Below are 16321 nucleotides of genomic sequence, written 5' to 3'. Positions count from 1 at the left end.
GAGCATGTGTGTGAGTGTGCATGTGCGTGTGAGTGAGCGTGTGTGTGTGTGCGTGTGTGTGTGTGCATGTGCATGTGCGTGTGAATGTGCGTGTGTGAGCCAGCACGTCAAAGTGAGTGTTTGAGGGAGCTTCTCTGTGTATGCCTGGGGGAGGGTGTGAGGTATGGGCTGGGGAGGGGCCTGGTGATGCTCACCAGCTCACCTCACATTGGGCAGTGCCTGCATGTTCAAGGTGACCCTTCCCCTGGGCTACAGGATGCTGGGTGGCCAGGGACAAGCTCAGCCCTGGTCCCAGAGTTTCCAGCCGAACAGGACACTGCCCACCCCACAGTGCACGGCTGCTGGTGCAGGCCCCACCCTTCTGGAATGTGCCAGTCTGGGGTTGAGGATATGGCTGTGCAGATGCCCATGTCCCATTCCTGGGGTCCACATGCTGGGCAGTGGCACAGAGCTTCCCTCCACACCTCCCCAGAGCTGGGGCCTCTGGCTGCTCCAAATACAGGTATTGATTGACTTACCACCTATGCAACTTACGACCATTCAACTTTACGACCACAATCGCTAGCCACGACTGCTCCACGTCTGGCAGCGCAAACGTTGCCCAGCTGGGCGTACGACAGTGCGGACCAGCTTCCGGCAGCACTACCATCTCCGCGTGCACCATTTCAACTGTACATATAGCCTACTCAACTTACGACCAAATGGTGTTACGGCCGCTCTGCCGGTCCCAGTCATGGTCGTAAGTCGAGCGCTAGCTGTACCAGTTGGAGAAGGTGGTTTTCTTCTCTTCTAGTGTCTTTTCAGCACCTCCTAAACGGCTCTACTTTGAACCTGCTGGGCAAGAAAGAGATTTTCAAGGAAACCCTCTACTCTGTGCCAACCCCTGCCGGCCAACCTCAGACCCCAGCGTGGACCCAGGCGCCTGTGCCCGCCGACCCTCGGCACTCTCCTCGGAGAGGCTGGCAGCATCGGGTATGGGGATGAGTGACTGCCACTTGCAGCTGCGGTCCTTGGCTCCTCGGCGGCTGCGTCTTGGGCTCAAGAGGACAATTTGAAGGGATGGCAGTCTCCCTCTAGGCCCATCTCACTTTGCTCCTCTTAGAGGCGTCTGGTGAATTCTTTGTGCACTTAGAATTGACACCTGAATTTGGTCCGTGAGAGGTGTGGTGGGCCAGTGTGAGGTGCCTCCAGCGCACAGGAGGGAGGAGTCTGGGGGCAAAGACCTTGGTCCACATCCTCTGGCGGGACCCGCTTCCTCGCCGCGCCCTCCCCCAAGGGAGATGGTAGAGACAGCTGGGACCCGGGACCCCTGGGGGCTGTTTTCTGACCTGTCCAGCAGGCAGTGGTGGGGAGGAAGTGGAGGAGGAGGACTCACGTCCTGGGAGTATCCGAGGATTGGAAAGCACCATGGACGTGCTATAAACAGAAGCCACTGTGTTCCTGCTGGCTGTTGTCACTACCTTGGGCATATATCTTGAATATAGTTGGAATTTATTGAACAGCAGATAGCTTCACGCCACAGGGTTACCTTTTTATGCAGAAGAAACTTAATTTTAAAGCAAAACATTTTCCATTTTCTGTTCTCTAAAAGCCTGTCTGTACAAGACCTACCCGAAGCTGAGCGGGGCATTCACTCTTCACACACAGCCCCCAGCCCACCTGCTCGAGGCTTTGGGGTGGAGGGCGGAGGGTACGGCCTGGGGGCTGCATTTGGGAGGGGCCGGTCATTCCTGGCTAGCACTGACTCAGGCTTGTTTCTACCCTGCAGGAAGCCCCTGACCAGCCTCCAACTGAGCCCAGTGAGCTCCGCTTTAAGGATGGAGTCAGTTGAGGGGTCCTCAACCCCTCCAGGACCCATTACTGCCCTAGGGGTGCCAGATGCTGGGCCTGGCAATTCCTCCCTAGGGAAGCTCCAAGCGCTCCCTGTTGGGCCCAGGGCTCACTGCGGGGACCCTGGCAGCCCAGCTGCAGCAGGGGACAGCGCTCTAGACATGGCCTCCCCAGGAGAGCTGAGTGGTAGCTTGAAGATCCCCAACCGGGACAGCGGGATCGACAGTCCACCCTCCAGTATGGCTGGAGAGAACTTCCCCTGTGAGGAGGGCTCAGAGGCTGGCCCAAGCCCCACTGTGCGGGGGGCGCACCCAGAGATGGCGCTGCACAGCCAGGTCCCGAAGGTCACCCCCCAGGACGAGGCCGACAGCGATGTGGGTGAGGACCCTGACCCTGAGACCACCCCCCAGAAGGCTGACGAGGACACCGGCCTGGCCCAGGTAGGCCTCCCCTTCTCTGTCCCAGCTGTGGGCTGCAGGCCTTTCCTTGGGAGGGGTTTGGGGTTTTCAGTGGGCATCACCCCACACCTTGTTTCCAGGAATGTGGCACACAGGCTTGCGCTGTGTGCAAGGGGAGGTCCTGGGATGCAGTCTCCTGAGAAAATCCCGTGGCAAGAATCCATGCAGGCCATGCCAAGCCTACCTGACACCTTGAGCAGCGACCTCAGTCCTGAGCCTCAGTTTCCACAACTGTGCAGTGGGCACCTCCCGACTCTGGGGAGGTGTGATTGTCAGTCCTACTGGTGGTGCTGCCAAACCGCCCTTTGCACAGTCCTCACTGCCGACTTCATAAAACTCCTGGGAGGAGACAGTGTGAGTGGGGAAACTTTTTCTCAATGGGAAACTGAGGCACAGAGAGCATGGCATCTGCCTGGGGTCACCCACAGGGCGTGGCACAAGCTGAGTCCTCTGTGATCTTCAGGACAGGGTGAGGCAGGACCTGTGAGGCCCGCAGTGCAGTGTGGAGACCAGAGCGGACCGTTCCCACAACACGATGGAGCTGCTTGGAGGGAGTTCATTTGCATTCTCATTAGCATTTATGGGGCTCTTAGCTAGGTGCTGGGATTGGGGGGAGATGGAGAGGCAGCAGATGGCCTCAGGCTCAGAGAAACTATGGGTCTGGGGGGACACAGCATGAGTAAGCTGCCAAGTGACCAGGTCCTGGGAGCGTTTTCCGGGTCAGGCTTGCTGGCTCCTGGGTGGGGACGTTGCTGGCTGACGCAGGGACCATCAGGAGACAGGCTGGCAGGTGAAGGGCAGCCTGGTGCCTGGCCCACTGTGGGCTGGCTTTGCAGAGACGAGGCCAGGGCTGTGTTGAGTGCAGACTTTATCATCACTCGGTGCAGGAAGGAGCAGGAGGCAATTGCCATTGACGTGATGGTTTGTCATCCTCAGTTTCCAAGAGAAAGGGGCACATCACACACACTGTGGGGCCACGGGGAAGCCCAGGGTCGGTCAGGAGTCGGGGGGTTCAAGGGGGAACTGTGGGCCCGAGACGATAATGTGGTTACTGCAAGAAGGAACGGGCAAGGCAGGGTAAGCAGGCTGAGGATTGGCTGGTGTGACTCATTTCAGTGGGTTCTGGGGCACAGGGACTGTCCCTGGCTGTCTGGTACCTGCCCTAGGGTGAGGAGGGAGGAGGATATGGCCCAGAGTGTGAGGGCCCCATAGAGGGGTGGCAGGTGTGGCTCTGGGTGGTTGGTCTGCATTGGAAAGGCGAGTTTGCAGGGCAGTCCGGGCCTTCATTCCCTCTAGGAGGGGCAGTCCCTCCAGGGTCAGAAAGGCCAGATGTCAGTGCATCAGAACACAGACAACGAAGGCCTGGTGAGTCCTGGCCGCACCACCTGCAGCTCCAGGGGTATCCTGAGCTGGCTGCCCAGCCTCCTGAGTGCTGGGGACAAGGCAGACCCCAGGCCCAGCCCCTCAGGTTCTGGGCGTGCACAGGGCCGGAGGCTTGTGTGGGGAAGGCCAAGGTCTCGCTGTCCGGAATAAGAAGTTTCTGACATTTGCTCTGGTGCTTCCGTCACTGACGGGAATGAGTTTGTCTCCGCCCTCGAGGGGTGCCTGGACAGAGCGTACTCTGTCACACACCATGCAGGAGCCTTGGGCCCTGGAGCCTCCTCCACCCCACCCGGAGGAAGAACAGGGGTTCAATGTGGGGGGTGGTGTAGGGGAACACGCCAAGTCAGTGGGCCAGGCTCTGCACCATGAGGAATTAGCCAGAAGCCGGCTGAAATGTAATACAGGAAAGGCGCTGGGGAAAGGTTAAGGATGCTTCAGCAGCACACTTCTTGGCCCCGAAATCACCCAGCTGTCAGGGGCACGTGGGGTTGCCTGGTCAGGCATGAACCTGCCACTCATATGGAGACAGCAGGAGTGCTGGGCCTGGAGCCACATGATGGGGTAGGCGGGGCTGGGCTGGCACCCCTAAACGAACAGGGGTTTGACCCTTTCCAGCTCGCTCAGGAGCACTGTCTCTGGAGGGATCCCCGCCCATCCCACCCTGGGCTTCATGTTTTTAAAGGGAGCATCTTTCAAGGTTAGGTAAAATAATGGAGGATTAATTAGACTTAACCATTTACTACCTTGCATTCCTGTCCTTGGTACATGGTGGGGGAAGGCCTCACGAGTGTTGGGGACACCACCAGCTTGTGTGTCCTTTCAGGGCTGTGCATGGGGAAACTGGAGAGTGGGGGCTTTTTTACAAATACAGAAATTGAGGCACAGAGGAGTTGAGTTATGAGCGTGGGATCAAGACGTTCCAGGCTGAGCCCTCATCTCTCCCTGGTTCCCCTCTAGGCTTGTCCCTGTGAAGGCACCCCCTGGGAACACCACTCTGCTCACCAGAACCTGGGAGGTCCCCATGCCCTGCTGCAGTGTTCTGTGACCCCCTTCCCTGCCTGCTCTGAGCTGGACCCCTCAGTCCCTCAGGAACTGTTCCTCCTCTCTATTCCCCTAGCCCCGCCCCACCTGGTGCCCCCGTCCCCCCACAGCACCCCCTCACCTGACGCAGCTATCAGAAACCTCCTCTCCTCTTCCCGTTGCCTGGGCACTGAGGCCTGACCTGAAGACCCCAGGCTGGCACAGACGCCTCCCCAACCTCATCCCACCACCGGCCGCAGAAAGGGCCTTTTTCTCTGCTAGGGACTCCGGTCTGTGCCGCCTGCCTAGGGGCCTGCAGGAAATCTGCCTGTGAGATTCTGGGCTGCCCTGTCCGTGGGTGCCACCCTGGCTCATTGTTTTGTGCAGTTTCCCCACTAACCTGCAGCTGCTGAAAGGGACTCTCATGGTCTCTGCCCCGAGGTGTGGGTCACAAGGACTCAGGACCCAGTCTGTAAACGAACACGAGTAAGTCAACCCCAGATTGTTGAATAAGGTGAAAAACGCAAATCCAAGACAAAAGCACTTTTTCACAAATAGGTTTGAGCAGGGTTCAGTGTTGGAGGTCTGGCTCCAGGTGTGGGGGAACGTGGCTCCATCTGGTGACGAGCGGCTGCCTCGGGCTGCAAGCTTCTTGCGCCTTCTCTGTGGAAGGCGTTTGGCAGACCAAGGGCGAGGAGGCCACTCAGCAAGCAAGGCCAAGGGCAGGAGCACCCAGAGGCCAGGCTGCAGAGGGACCGCAGCCAGCAGGCAGCGGAGCCCCTGCGTGCCACCCTGGGATACACCACTTCTCTTTCTTTTTCTTTCCTCTTCCCTTTTCCCATGCTTTAGCTTAAGCAGCCTGGTCTGCTAAAAATATAACACAGGAGGCTGTAAGGGGAAGCTGAGGCTCCAGGATAGATTGTCATTTAACCCTGTAAACGAAAAATAAAATCCTAAGCCCCCCCCCAACTGAACAAACCCCCTCGTGGCCAAGGGGACCCCAGAAAAGCCTTAAAAACTTGAGTTTCCAGCCATGATGGGATGGGAGGTGGGTTTTACTCTCTCCTTTTTGCAGTTTAGACACAACTGACCAGCATTAATGTTAAAATAGAGATCAGAAGACTGACAGAACAGACTCTTTGTGCAATAAGATACCAAATTATAAACAGGACCAGGCAGTGTACATGCTCTACACTTAAAGAAGAAACTATATTCTAATAGCCACGAGGTTTTTCTTTTTCTTTAGCAGCTAAACAAGCAATAAGCAATATCAAAACAATGGTAGCTCCACCAGATGCTGACTGGCTGACCCCCTGCCCCATCCCCCACCCCACCCCCGTTCCACAAGCCGTAACTGCAGCCTTGATTGGACAAGAGACTGATTCAGTAACCTTCTCCCAATAAGAAGACCACTGACTATGTTTGGGCTGGCTCTGGCCAGTTTGCAGAGGCTGCACATTTGCGTGCACTTGTGTCCTGAAGAGACCTTTTAGCATATAGAGCCTGATTGTAATACATTTGAATGTTAAGGGTCCACCCCAAGGTGAACATGAGCCGCATGTTACACACGTGCTGGTTCAATACACACGCATCAGGACTATCCTCATAAATATCCATAGCTCCTTCTGCCACCTGTTGAATATGTATACTTGGCCAACCTGTTCAGCTTAAATTCCTGTCCAGATTCTCCTCCTTAAAAGTGCTGTCTCTGGTCTTGGCTGGCCACCTTGGAGGCTGTAATCCTTTATAAAGATAAATCTATAGATTTTTTAAGGTCAGGCACAGTGGCTCATGCCTGTAATCACAGAACTTTGGGAAGCCGAGGCAGGCAGACCACTTGAGGCCAGGAGTTCAAGACCAGCCTAGCCCACATGGTGAAACCTCATCTCCACTAAAAATACAAAAAGTAGCTGAGCGTGTTGGCACACACCTGTAGTCCCAGCTAGTTGAGAGGCAGAGGCAGAAGAATCACTTAAACCCGGGAGGTGGGGGTTGCAGTGAGCCGAGATCATACCACTGCACTCCAGCCTGGTAACAGAATGAGCAAGACTCCATCTCAAAACAACAACAACAAAAAAATCTATAGATGTTTTTTCTCTTTGTCTAAATGTATAGTTTTTTTTCTAAATGTTGTGATTTTTTGTTTTTTTGAGACGAAGTCTGGCTCTGGTCGCCCAGACTTGAGTGCAATGGTACAATCTCGGCTCACTGCAACCGCCACCTCCAGGATTCAAGTGATTCTCCTGCCTCAGCCCCCTGAGTAGCTGGGATCACAGGCGCACACCACCATGCCCAGCTAATTTTTGTATTTTTAGTAGAGATGAGATTTCACCATGTCAGCCAGGATGGCCTCGAACTCCTGACCTCAGGCAATCCGCCCGCCTTGGCCTCCCAAAGTGCTGGGATTGCAGACATGAACCACCGTGCCCAGCCAATGTGGTGATTTTTAAGTAGACAGTCTTCACGTGTGCCCTCTGAGGAAGGTGCTGGTGTTATCTTCAACCTGGAGATGGGGAGACAAACATAGAGGGGGTGTGTTCCTGATCAGCCGAGCACGGGTACTGCCATCTGAAGTCTGTGTCCCCAGGGCCAGATGGTTTTTGTTTTCCTTCTTTTATGCTGGGTTTTTTTTTTTTGTTTTTTGGTTTTTGGGTTTTTTTAAGTATATATAGAGAGATAGGATCTCATTATATTGCCCAGGCTGGTCTCAAACTCCTGGCCTCAAGTGATTCTCCTGCCTTGGCTTCCCAAAGTCTCAGGATTATAGCCATGAGCCACCATGCCCAGCACCAACTGATTTTTGTGTGTTCACTTTGTATCCTGTAACCTTACTGAATTGGCTCATTGGTCCTAACAGTTTTCAATGGAATTTTAAGGATTTTCTACTGTAAAATCATGTCATCTGTGATGAGAACTAAATTTACTGCTTCTCTTCCAGTTTGGATGACTTTTCTCTCTTTTTCTTTCCTAACTGCTCAGGCTAGAACTTCCCGTACTATACTGAATAGACGTGGTGAGAGTGGGCATCCTTGTCTTACTTCTGATCTTAGAGGAAAAGCTTTTAGTCTTTCACCACAGTCTTTCTTTTTGAGGTGAGTTTCACTCTGCCACCCGGGCTGGAGTGCAGTGGCGCGATCTCGACTCACAACCTCTGCCTCCTGGGCTCAAGCAATTCTCCTGTCTCAGTCTCCCAAGTAGCTGGGATTACAGGCGTGCATCACTGTACCTGGCTAATTTTTTTGTATTTTTAGTAGAGACAGGGTTTTGCCATGTTGGCCAGTCTGGTCTTGAACTCCTGACCTCAGGTAACCTGCCCGCCTCAGCCTCCCAAAGTGCTGGGATTACAGGCATGGGCCACCGCGCCTGGCCTAGCCTTTCACCATTGAATATGATGTTAGCTGTGAGCTTCTCATATATGGACTTTATTAGATTGAGGTAGTTTCATTCTGTTGCTAGTTTGTTGAGTGAATATTGAGTGAATAACACCATTGAATATGATGTTAGCTGTGAGCTTCTCATATATGGACTTTATTAGGTTGAGGTAGTTTCATTCTGTTGCTAGTTATTATCATGAAAGGATGTTGAATCTTTTCAAATACTTTTTCTGCATCAATTGAGATGATCATGTGGCTTTTGTCCTTCATTCTGTTAATGTGATGTATTACATTGATTGATTTTTGTTATGTTGAACCATAGTTGCATTCCAGGAATAAACTTTGTCATGGTGATTAATCCTTTTAATGTACTGTGGAATTTTATTTCCTAGTATTTTGCCGAGGACTTTTGCATCAATGTTCATCAGGGATATTGGCCCGTAGTTCTATTTTCCTGTATTGTCTTTGTATGGCCTTGCCCTCGGGATAATGATGGCCTCATTGAATGAGCTTGGAAGTATGCCCTCCTTTTCAATTTTTTTGGAAGAATTTCAGGAGGATTGGTTTTATTTCTTTTTAAAATGTTCGTAGAATTCATCAGTGAAGCCATCTGGTCCTGGACTTTTATTTGTTTGGAGGTTCTTTATTACTAATTCAATCTGCAGACTCATTACTGCTCTTTCAGATTTTCTATTTCTTCATGATTCGGTTTTCCTAGGTTGTGTGTTTCTAGGAATTTATCCATCACTGTTCATAGTATTTTCTTGTAGTCCTTTTTTTTCCTGTGGCATCTGTTGTAATATTCCCTCTTTCATTTTAGTTGAATCTTCTCTGTCTCTCTTTTTTTTTTTTTTTGGGACAGTCTATTTAAAAATCACAACATTTAGAAGAAAATCTATACATTTAGACAATAGAATAGTTTGTTTGTTTGTTTGTTTTAGATAGTCTCCCTCACTCTGCTGCCCAGGGTAGAGTATAGGGGTGCGATCTCGGCTCACTGCAACCTCCACCTCCCGGGTTCAAGCCGTTCTTCTGCCCCAGCCTCCTGAGTAGCTGAGATGACAAGCATGTGCCACCACGCCCAGCTAATTTTTGTATTTTCATGGAGATGAAGTTTCACCGTTTTGGCCATCCCAAACTTCTGGCCTCAAGCGATCCACCTGCCTCAGCCTCCCACGTGCTGGGATTACCCGTGCCTGGCCTCTTTTTTCTTAGTTAACCTAGCTAAATGTTTGTCCGTTTTTTTTGCTCTTTTCAAAAAGCCAACTTTTCATGTTGTTAATTTCCCTATTGTCTTTTTGTTCTCTGTGTCTCTATCGATAGCTCTATATGTCTGATCTTTATTACTTCCTTCCTCCTGCTAGGTTCAGTTTCAGTTTTCTCTTTGCTTTTGAGTTTCTTGACAGGCAGAGTTAGATTGTTGATTCAAGATTTTTCTTTTTTTAAAAAATGTACGTATTTATAGCTGTAAAATTCCCTCTTAGCACTGCTTTTACTTCATTCCATAAGTATGTTGTGATTTCATTTTTTCTTTTATCCATTGGCTGTTTAAGAATGTGTTGTTTAGGCCGGTGCGGTGGCTCAGTCCTGTAATTTCAGCACTTTGGGAGGCCAAGGTGGGTGGATCAGCTGAGGTCAGGCATTTGAGACCAGCTTGACCCACATGGTGAAACCCCATCTCTACTAAAACTACAAAAGTTAGCCAGGCGTGGTAGTGGACACCTGTAATCTCTGCTACTCTGGAGAGTAAGGCAGAAGAATTGCTTGAACTAGGGAGGTGGAGGTTGCAGCAAGCCAAGATCACGTCACTGCACTCCAGCCTGGGTGACAGAGCAAGACTCCATCTCAAAAAAAAAAAAAAAAAAAATGTGTTGTTTAATTTGCACATGTCTGTGGATTTTCACTGTGTTCTTGATTTCTAGTTTCATTTCCTTGTAATTGAAAAAGATAGTTTGTATAATTTCAGTCTTTGTGTGTTTGTTGAGACTTGTTTTATGCCTAACACGTGGTCTGTCCTGGAGAAGGTTTCATGTACACTTGAGAAGAAATTTTATTATGCTGTTTTTGGGCAGCGTGTTCTGTAATTGTCTGGTTCAACCTCCTGTAGAGTTGTTCAAGTCCTCTATTTCCTGATTGATCTTCTGTCTGTTTCTTCTATTGGTTTATTGAAAGTGAGATATTAAAGTCTCCTCATATTATTTTGCTGCTCTCTATTTCTTCCTTCAATTCTGCCAAAGTTTCCTGTGTATATTCAGGAGTTCTGAGGTTTGGTGCATAAATATTTATAATTGTTACATCTTTTTGGTGACTTGATCTTTTTATCACTATATAATGTTTCTTTGCTTCTTGTAACAGTTATTGGTTTCCCACTTATCAGCAGTGATTCTTTTTTTCTAAGTGACAGAGGCTAACTGTACATATTCCTGAGTTACATAGTGATGTTTTGATACATATAATATGTAGTGATTAGATCATGGCAATTAACATAGCCATCATTTCAAACATTTATTATTTCTTTCGGTTGGGAACATTCAATACCCTCCTTCTAGCTGTTGAAACTATATACTATACTCTTGTTAACTATGGTCATCCTGCAGTGGCATAGAACACTGCAACTTACTCCTTTTATCTAGCTGCAATTTTATATCCTTTAACAAATCTGTCCATATGCCTCTCTTCCTCATACCCTTCCTAGTCTCTAGTATGCTCTGCTGTACTGTTTACTTCCGTGAGATCAACTTTTTTTAGCTTCCACATTTGAGTGAGAACATGTGATGTTTAACTTTCTGTTCCTGGCTTATTTTGCTTAACTAAATGTCCTCTAGTTCCATCTATGTTGCCACAAATGACAGGATTTCATATTTTTATGACTCAGTAGTATGACCTTGTACATTTTCCTTATCCATTCAACTGTTGTTGGATACCCGGGTTGATTTCATATCTTGGCTACTGTGAATAGTGGTGCAATCAACATGGAGGTGCAGCTGTCTCTTCAAAATACTGAGTTCCTTTCCTTTGGATAAATGTCCAGTAATGGGATTGCTAGATCATATGATCGTTCTATGTTTTTTCCTTCTTTTTAAAATTTTTATTATTTTTTTTAATGTATCTATTCTGTTTTTTGTTTTGTTTTTGAGACAGTCTCACTCTATCACCCAGGCTGGAGTGTAGTGGCGCAATCTTGGCTCACCACAACCTCTGCCTCATGGGTTCAAGTGATTCTCCTGCCTCAGCCTCCTGAGTAGCTGCCCAGGCTGGTCTCGAACTCCTGACCTCAGGTGATCTGCCCACCATGGTCTCCCAAAGTGCTGGGATTACAGGCATGAGCCACAGCTCTGGGACTTTTTTTTTTTTTTTTTAAGAGTCTTGCTCTGTTACCCAGGCTAGAGTGCAGTGGCAAGATCACAGCTCACTGCAGCCTTGAACTCGTGGGCTCAAGCAGTCCTCCCACCTCAGCTTCTCAAGCAGCTGGGACTGCAGGCATGCAACACCATGCCTAGCTAATTTTTAAAAGTTTTTTTTGTAGAGATAATGTCTTACTGTGTTGCCCAGGGCGGTCTCAAACTTCTGGACTCAAGTGATCCTCCTGCCTTGGCATCTCCAAGTGCCGGAGTTACAGGTGTGCATCACCATGCCCAGCTTGCAGTTTTTTGAGGAGCCTCCATACTACTCCCCATAGTGGTTATGCTAGTTTACATTCCCTCCAATAGTGTATGAGAGGTACCTTTTCTTCACATCCTTGCCAGCCTTTGTTATTTTTTTGTCTTTCGGTTAATAGCCATCCTAACTGGGGTGAGATGCTTTCATTGTGGTTTTGATTTGCATTTCCGTTATGATTAGTGATTTTTTCAACATTTAAAAATATATTATTTGTTGGCCATTTGTACATTTGCTTTTGAGAAATGTCTGGTCAAATTATGTGTCCATTTTTAAAATGAATTGTTTGGGTTTTTCTGCTGATGAGATGTTTTAGTTCTTGGTATATTCTGGATGTTAATTTCCTGTCAGAGGAACGGTTTGCAAATATTTTCTCCCATTCGGTAGGCTGTCTTTTCATTCTGCTGATCGTTTCCTTTGCTGTGCAGAGGATTTGTAATTTGATATAATGTAGTTTGTCTGTTTTTGCTTTTGTTGCCTATGCTTTCAAGACGTTATTCATAAAATATTTTCCCAGACTAATGTTCTAAAGCATTTCTCCTTCCTGCCTTCCTGCCTTCCCTTCTTTTCTTTTCTTTTCTCTTTTTTTTTTTTTTTTTTTCTGAGAGTCTCTCTCTGTCGCCCAGGCTGCAGTGCAGCAGCAGGATCTTGGCTCACTGCAACTCCCGCCTCCCAGGTTTAAGTGATTCTCCTGCCTCAGCCCACAATTGGCTGGTGTTACAGACATGTGCCACCACGCCTGGCTAGTTTCTATGTTTTCTTTTAGTAGCCTTCAGGTCTTAAGTTTAGGTCTTTGATCCATTTTGAGTTGATTTTTGTATAGGGTATAAACCAAAAATAAACTTTTTTTGGGCAGTGGGGGGGACGGAGTCTTTCTCTGCGGCCCAGGCTGTAGTGCAGTGGCGAGATCTCGGCTCACTGCAACCTCCGCCTCCAGGGTTCAGGCGATTCTCCCGCCTTAGCCTCCCGAATAGCTCAAACTACAGGCAGGTGCTACCACACCGGCTAATTTTTTATGTATTTTAGTAAAGACAGGGTTTCACCGTGTTAGCCAGAATGGTCTCGATTTCCTGACCTCATGATCTGCCTGCCTCTGCCTCCCAAAGTGCTGGGATTACAGGCCTGAGCCACCAGTCCCCAACAAAAAATAAGCTTTTTTTTGTTTTGTTTTGTTTTGTTTTTGAGACGGAGTTTCGCTCTTGTTACCCAGGCTGGAGTGCGATGGCATGATCTTGGCTCCGCCTCCTGGGTTCAGGCAATTCTCCTGCCTCAGTCTCCTGAGTAGCTGGGATTACAGGCACGTGCCACCATGCCCAGCTAATTTTTTGTATTTTTAGTAGAGACGGGGTTTCACCATTGTTGACCAGGATGGTCTCGATCCCTTAACCTCGTGATCCACCCGCCTCGGCCTCCCAAAGTGCTGGGATTACAGGCGTGAGCCACCGCGCCCGGCAAAAAAATAAGCTTCTAAGGTCCCCCAACCATCTGAATGAACCCGTTTCCTCTGCCAAGGGTATTCCAGAGTTAACCTGAAAAATGGGTTCAGGTCAGGAGGAAAGGGAGTCTAACATGCCTCATTATGTCCTCCTCCCTTTTGGAATTCAGGAAAAGCCAAACAGCATTTAAGGTCAACACAGAGCTTAAGTTTGATAAGAAACATTTACAGTCTGTTTCAGGCCTGCTACCTGGAGGCTTAATCTGCATGATAAAACTTTGGTCTCCACAGCCCTTTCATTGCAACCCAGACATTCCTTTCTATTGATAACTCTTTCAACCAATTGCCAATTAGAAAAATTTAAAATCTACCTATAACCTGGAAGCCCCCTACCCCAGCTTCAAGTTGTCCCGCCTTTCTGGACTGAACCAATGTATATCTTAAATGTATTTGATTGATGCCTCATGTCTTTCTAAAATGTATAAAATGTAGCTGGGCCCCAAACATCTTGGGCCCATGTTCTCAGGGTCTCCTGGGGGCTGTGTCACAGGCCATGGTCACTCATATTTGGCTCCGAATAAATTTCTTCCAATATTTTCAAGAATTTGACTCATTTTGTTGACAAGTATGAGAAGTGGGGGTCTTATTTCATTCTTCAGCATGTAGATACACTGTTTTCCCAGCACTATTTATTAAAGAGACTGTCCTTTTTCCAATTAGTTTTCTTGGCACCTTTGTCAAAATCAGTTGGCTATAGATAAACGTATTAATTTCTGAGTTCTCTATTCTGTTTCATTGGTCTGTGTGTCTGTTTTTATGCCAGTACCATGCTGATTTTGTTCCCATAGTTTTGTAGTATATTTTGAAGTCAGGTCATGTGATGCTTCCAGCCGTGTTCTTTTTGCTCAGGATTGTTTTGTTGACAGCGGTTCCATTGAATCTGTAAGTTGCTTGGTAGTATTTCCATTTTCACAATATTAATTCTTCTGATCAACAAGCCTGGAATGTCACGCATTTGTTTATTTCTGTGGATGCTAAAGCAAATCCATCCTGGATGCTAATGCTAGTAGTGGCAAATCCATACAGATCTGTAGCAACCTCAGTTCTTGCCTCCTCAGAAGAAACAGTTTGACCAAGGGGCATAAGGCAGAGTGAGAGACTGAGGCAAGTTAGAGCAGGACTGAAAGTTTTTTTTTTTTTTTTTTTAAACAGTCTCACTCTGTCACCCAGGCTGGAGTGCAGTGGCGTAATCTCGGCTTACTGCAACCTCTGCCCCCTGGGTTCAAGCAATTCCCCTGCCTCAGCCTCCCAAGCAGCTGGGATTTACAGATGCTTGCCACCACACCCAGCTGATTTTTGTATTTTTAGTAGAGATGGGGTTTCACCATCTTGGCCAGGCGGGTCTTGAACTCCTGACCTTGTGATCCACCCACCTCAGCCTTCCAAAGTGCTGGGATTACAGGCATGAGACACCACACCCGGCCGTGAACATTTATTAAAAAGCTTTAGAGCAGGAATAAAAGGAAGTAAAGTACACTTGGAAGAGGGCCAAGCAGGCAACTTGAGAGATCAAGTACACTGTTTGACCTTTGACTTGGGATCTTATATGTTGGTATGCTTCTGGGGGTTGCATCCCTTTTCCCCTGATTCTTCCCATGGGTAAGATGTCTGCATGCACAGTGGACCCCCAGCACTTGGGAGGGGCCACATGTGCAGTGTGTTTACTGAAGTTATACACATGCTCACTTGAAGCATTCTTCCCTTACCAGTTCAGTGTTCCTATAAAGTCATGTACCACCATTTTGCCTCTTAGTGAATGTACTTGAGCCCATTCACCAAGTTCCTGAGATCTCATCAAGAAGCTGCTGATCACCAGTTTCAGGTTTTGCTATGTGTTGGGAGACTGTGTTTCCCTAAAGCTGGCTGCAACCAATTATTATTTCAGAGAGCCAGCTTAGCAACTACCTGACCATCACGTGATGGTTGCCTCACATTCCTGATTGTCAGGGAGGGACCCTCTCCTCCCCTATTCACGTCTTTCTGACTACCTACTGTGGCATTGCCCTCCTCAAGAGTCCAAGACCCAGTTATTTCGAGAAGATGGACAGTCAGTCTTCTGTAACTGCTTCCTGCTGACAGAGGGGCAGTGGTGATTGTTCTGTGAGTCTTGGCCTCTTGCTTGCTAGCTGCCAGGGCAGGGTGGCCCTGTGGGTTGGTGAAAGCAGTATCCAGCCAGGCCCAAGGGAGACAGTGGCGGGATTTCACCTCTGCTATGTCTCACTGATGGGCAGTTGGGGTCCTCTTTAGAAAGGTGGCTCTTGAATATTGAAAGGATTATATCCCTGAGGATCATCTGGAGCTGGATGGCCTGAAGGCACGAGGAGACAAATGGGATTGTTAGATTTAGAAGAATGTCAAAATGATGTAAGGGAGTGAGGACAGTTCCAAAACCTCCGGAGGCTGCCAACCTACCCAGGTAGCTGGTGGCTGTAGTCATGTCTTGGGTGCATAGGATTGCTAGCAGATTCCAATATGTGCCTGGAATTAGAACACTGATCTAGATTTTTACATTACACATCTCTTTTTGTTTCTTCTGAAGTGCAGCTAGAGATCACTGGTTGGTTCACAGGAATAAGCAGCATTAGTCTAAATTGCAGACAAAAATTCAAAAACTAACTGATGAGACTAGAAACTAATGACAGGTGTACCATAGTTCTTGAAACATAATTTTTCTCTCTCCAGTCCTCATTTTTATTAAAAATGAATTATGATAAGACTGATTTGTTTGCAAAATAAGACTTTAATCTTACTTTAGTTGGTCTGATTATTTGCATAAAGCACAGCAAAAATAATTATTTGCCACATAGGCTTTTTTTTTTAAGTTGGCTTTGATGGAGCTTTGTTTCATAAGGAATTTTAGATAAGACTTTTTTTTTTTTTTTTTTTTTTTTACAACCTTCAAATATCTATGAGTTTTTTTTTTTTTTTTTTGGGACGGAGTTTCGCTCTTGTTGCCCAGGCTGGAGTGCAATGGCGCGATCTCGGCTCACTGCAACCTCCGCCTCCTGGGTTCAGTCAATTCTCCTGCCTTAGCCTCCTGAGTAGCTGGGATTACAAGCATGCGCCACCATGCCCAGCTGATTTTTTGTATTTTTAGTAGAGAC

The 16321-nt window shown here is 48.1% G+C and overlaps 1 protein-coding gene across 4 annotated transcripts in view; it reads left to right on the top strand.

The window, feature by feature from the left end:
* Positions 1–16321, top strand: part of FGD3 (FYVE, RhoGEF and PH domain containing 3) — an 87611-nt gene that overhangs the window by 25861 nt on the left and 45429 nt on the right. For 2 of the 4 annotated variants that reach the window (XM_017546913.2, XM_017546911.2), the window contains exons 2-3: positions 794–972; positions 1769–2270. In XM_017546913.2, coding sequence (XP_017402402.1) covers positions 1818–2270 — 453 coding nt within the window. In that variant the 5' untranslated portion in view covers positions 794–972; positions 1769–1817. The remainder of the gene's footprint in view (positions 1–793; positions 973–1768; positions 2271–16321) is intronic. The other 2 variants (XM_037745145.1, XM_017546912.2) reach the window with 1 other exon arrangement.

This window comes from Cebus imitator, unplaced genomic scaffold (genome assembly GCF_001604975.1).
Source record: "Cebus imitator isolate Cc_AM_T3 unplaced genomic scaffold, Cebus_imitator-1.0 Scaffold192, whole genome shotgun sequence".
Lineage (NCBI taxonomy): Eukaryota > Metazoa > Chordata > Mammalia > Primates > Cebidae > Cebus > Cebus imitator.
This window is presented reverse-complemented; position numbering and strand designations above follow the sequence as displayed.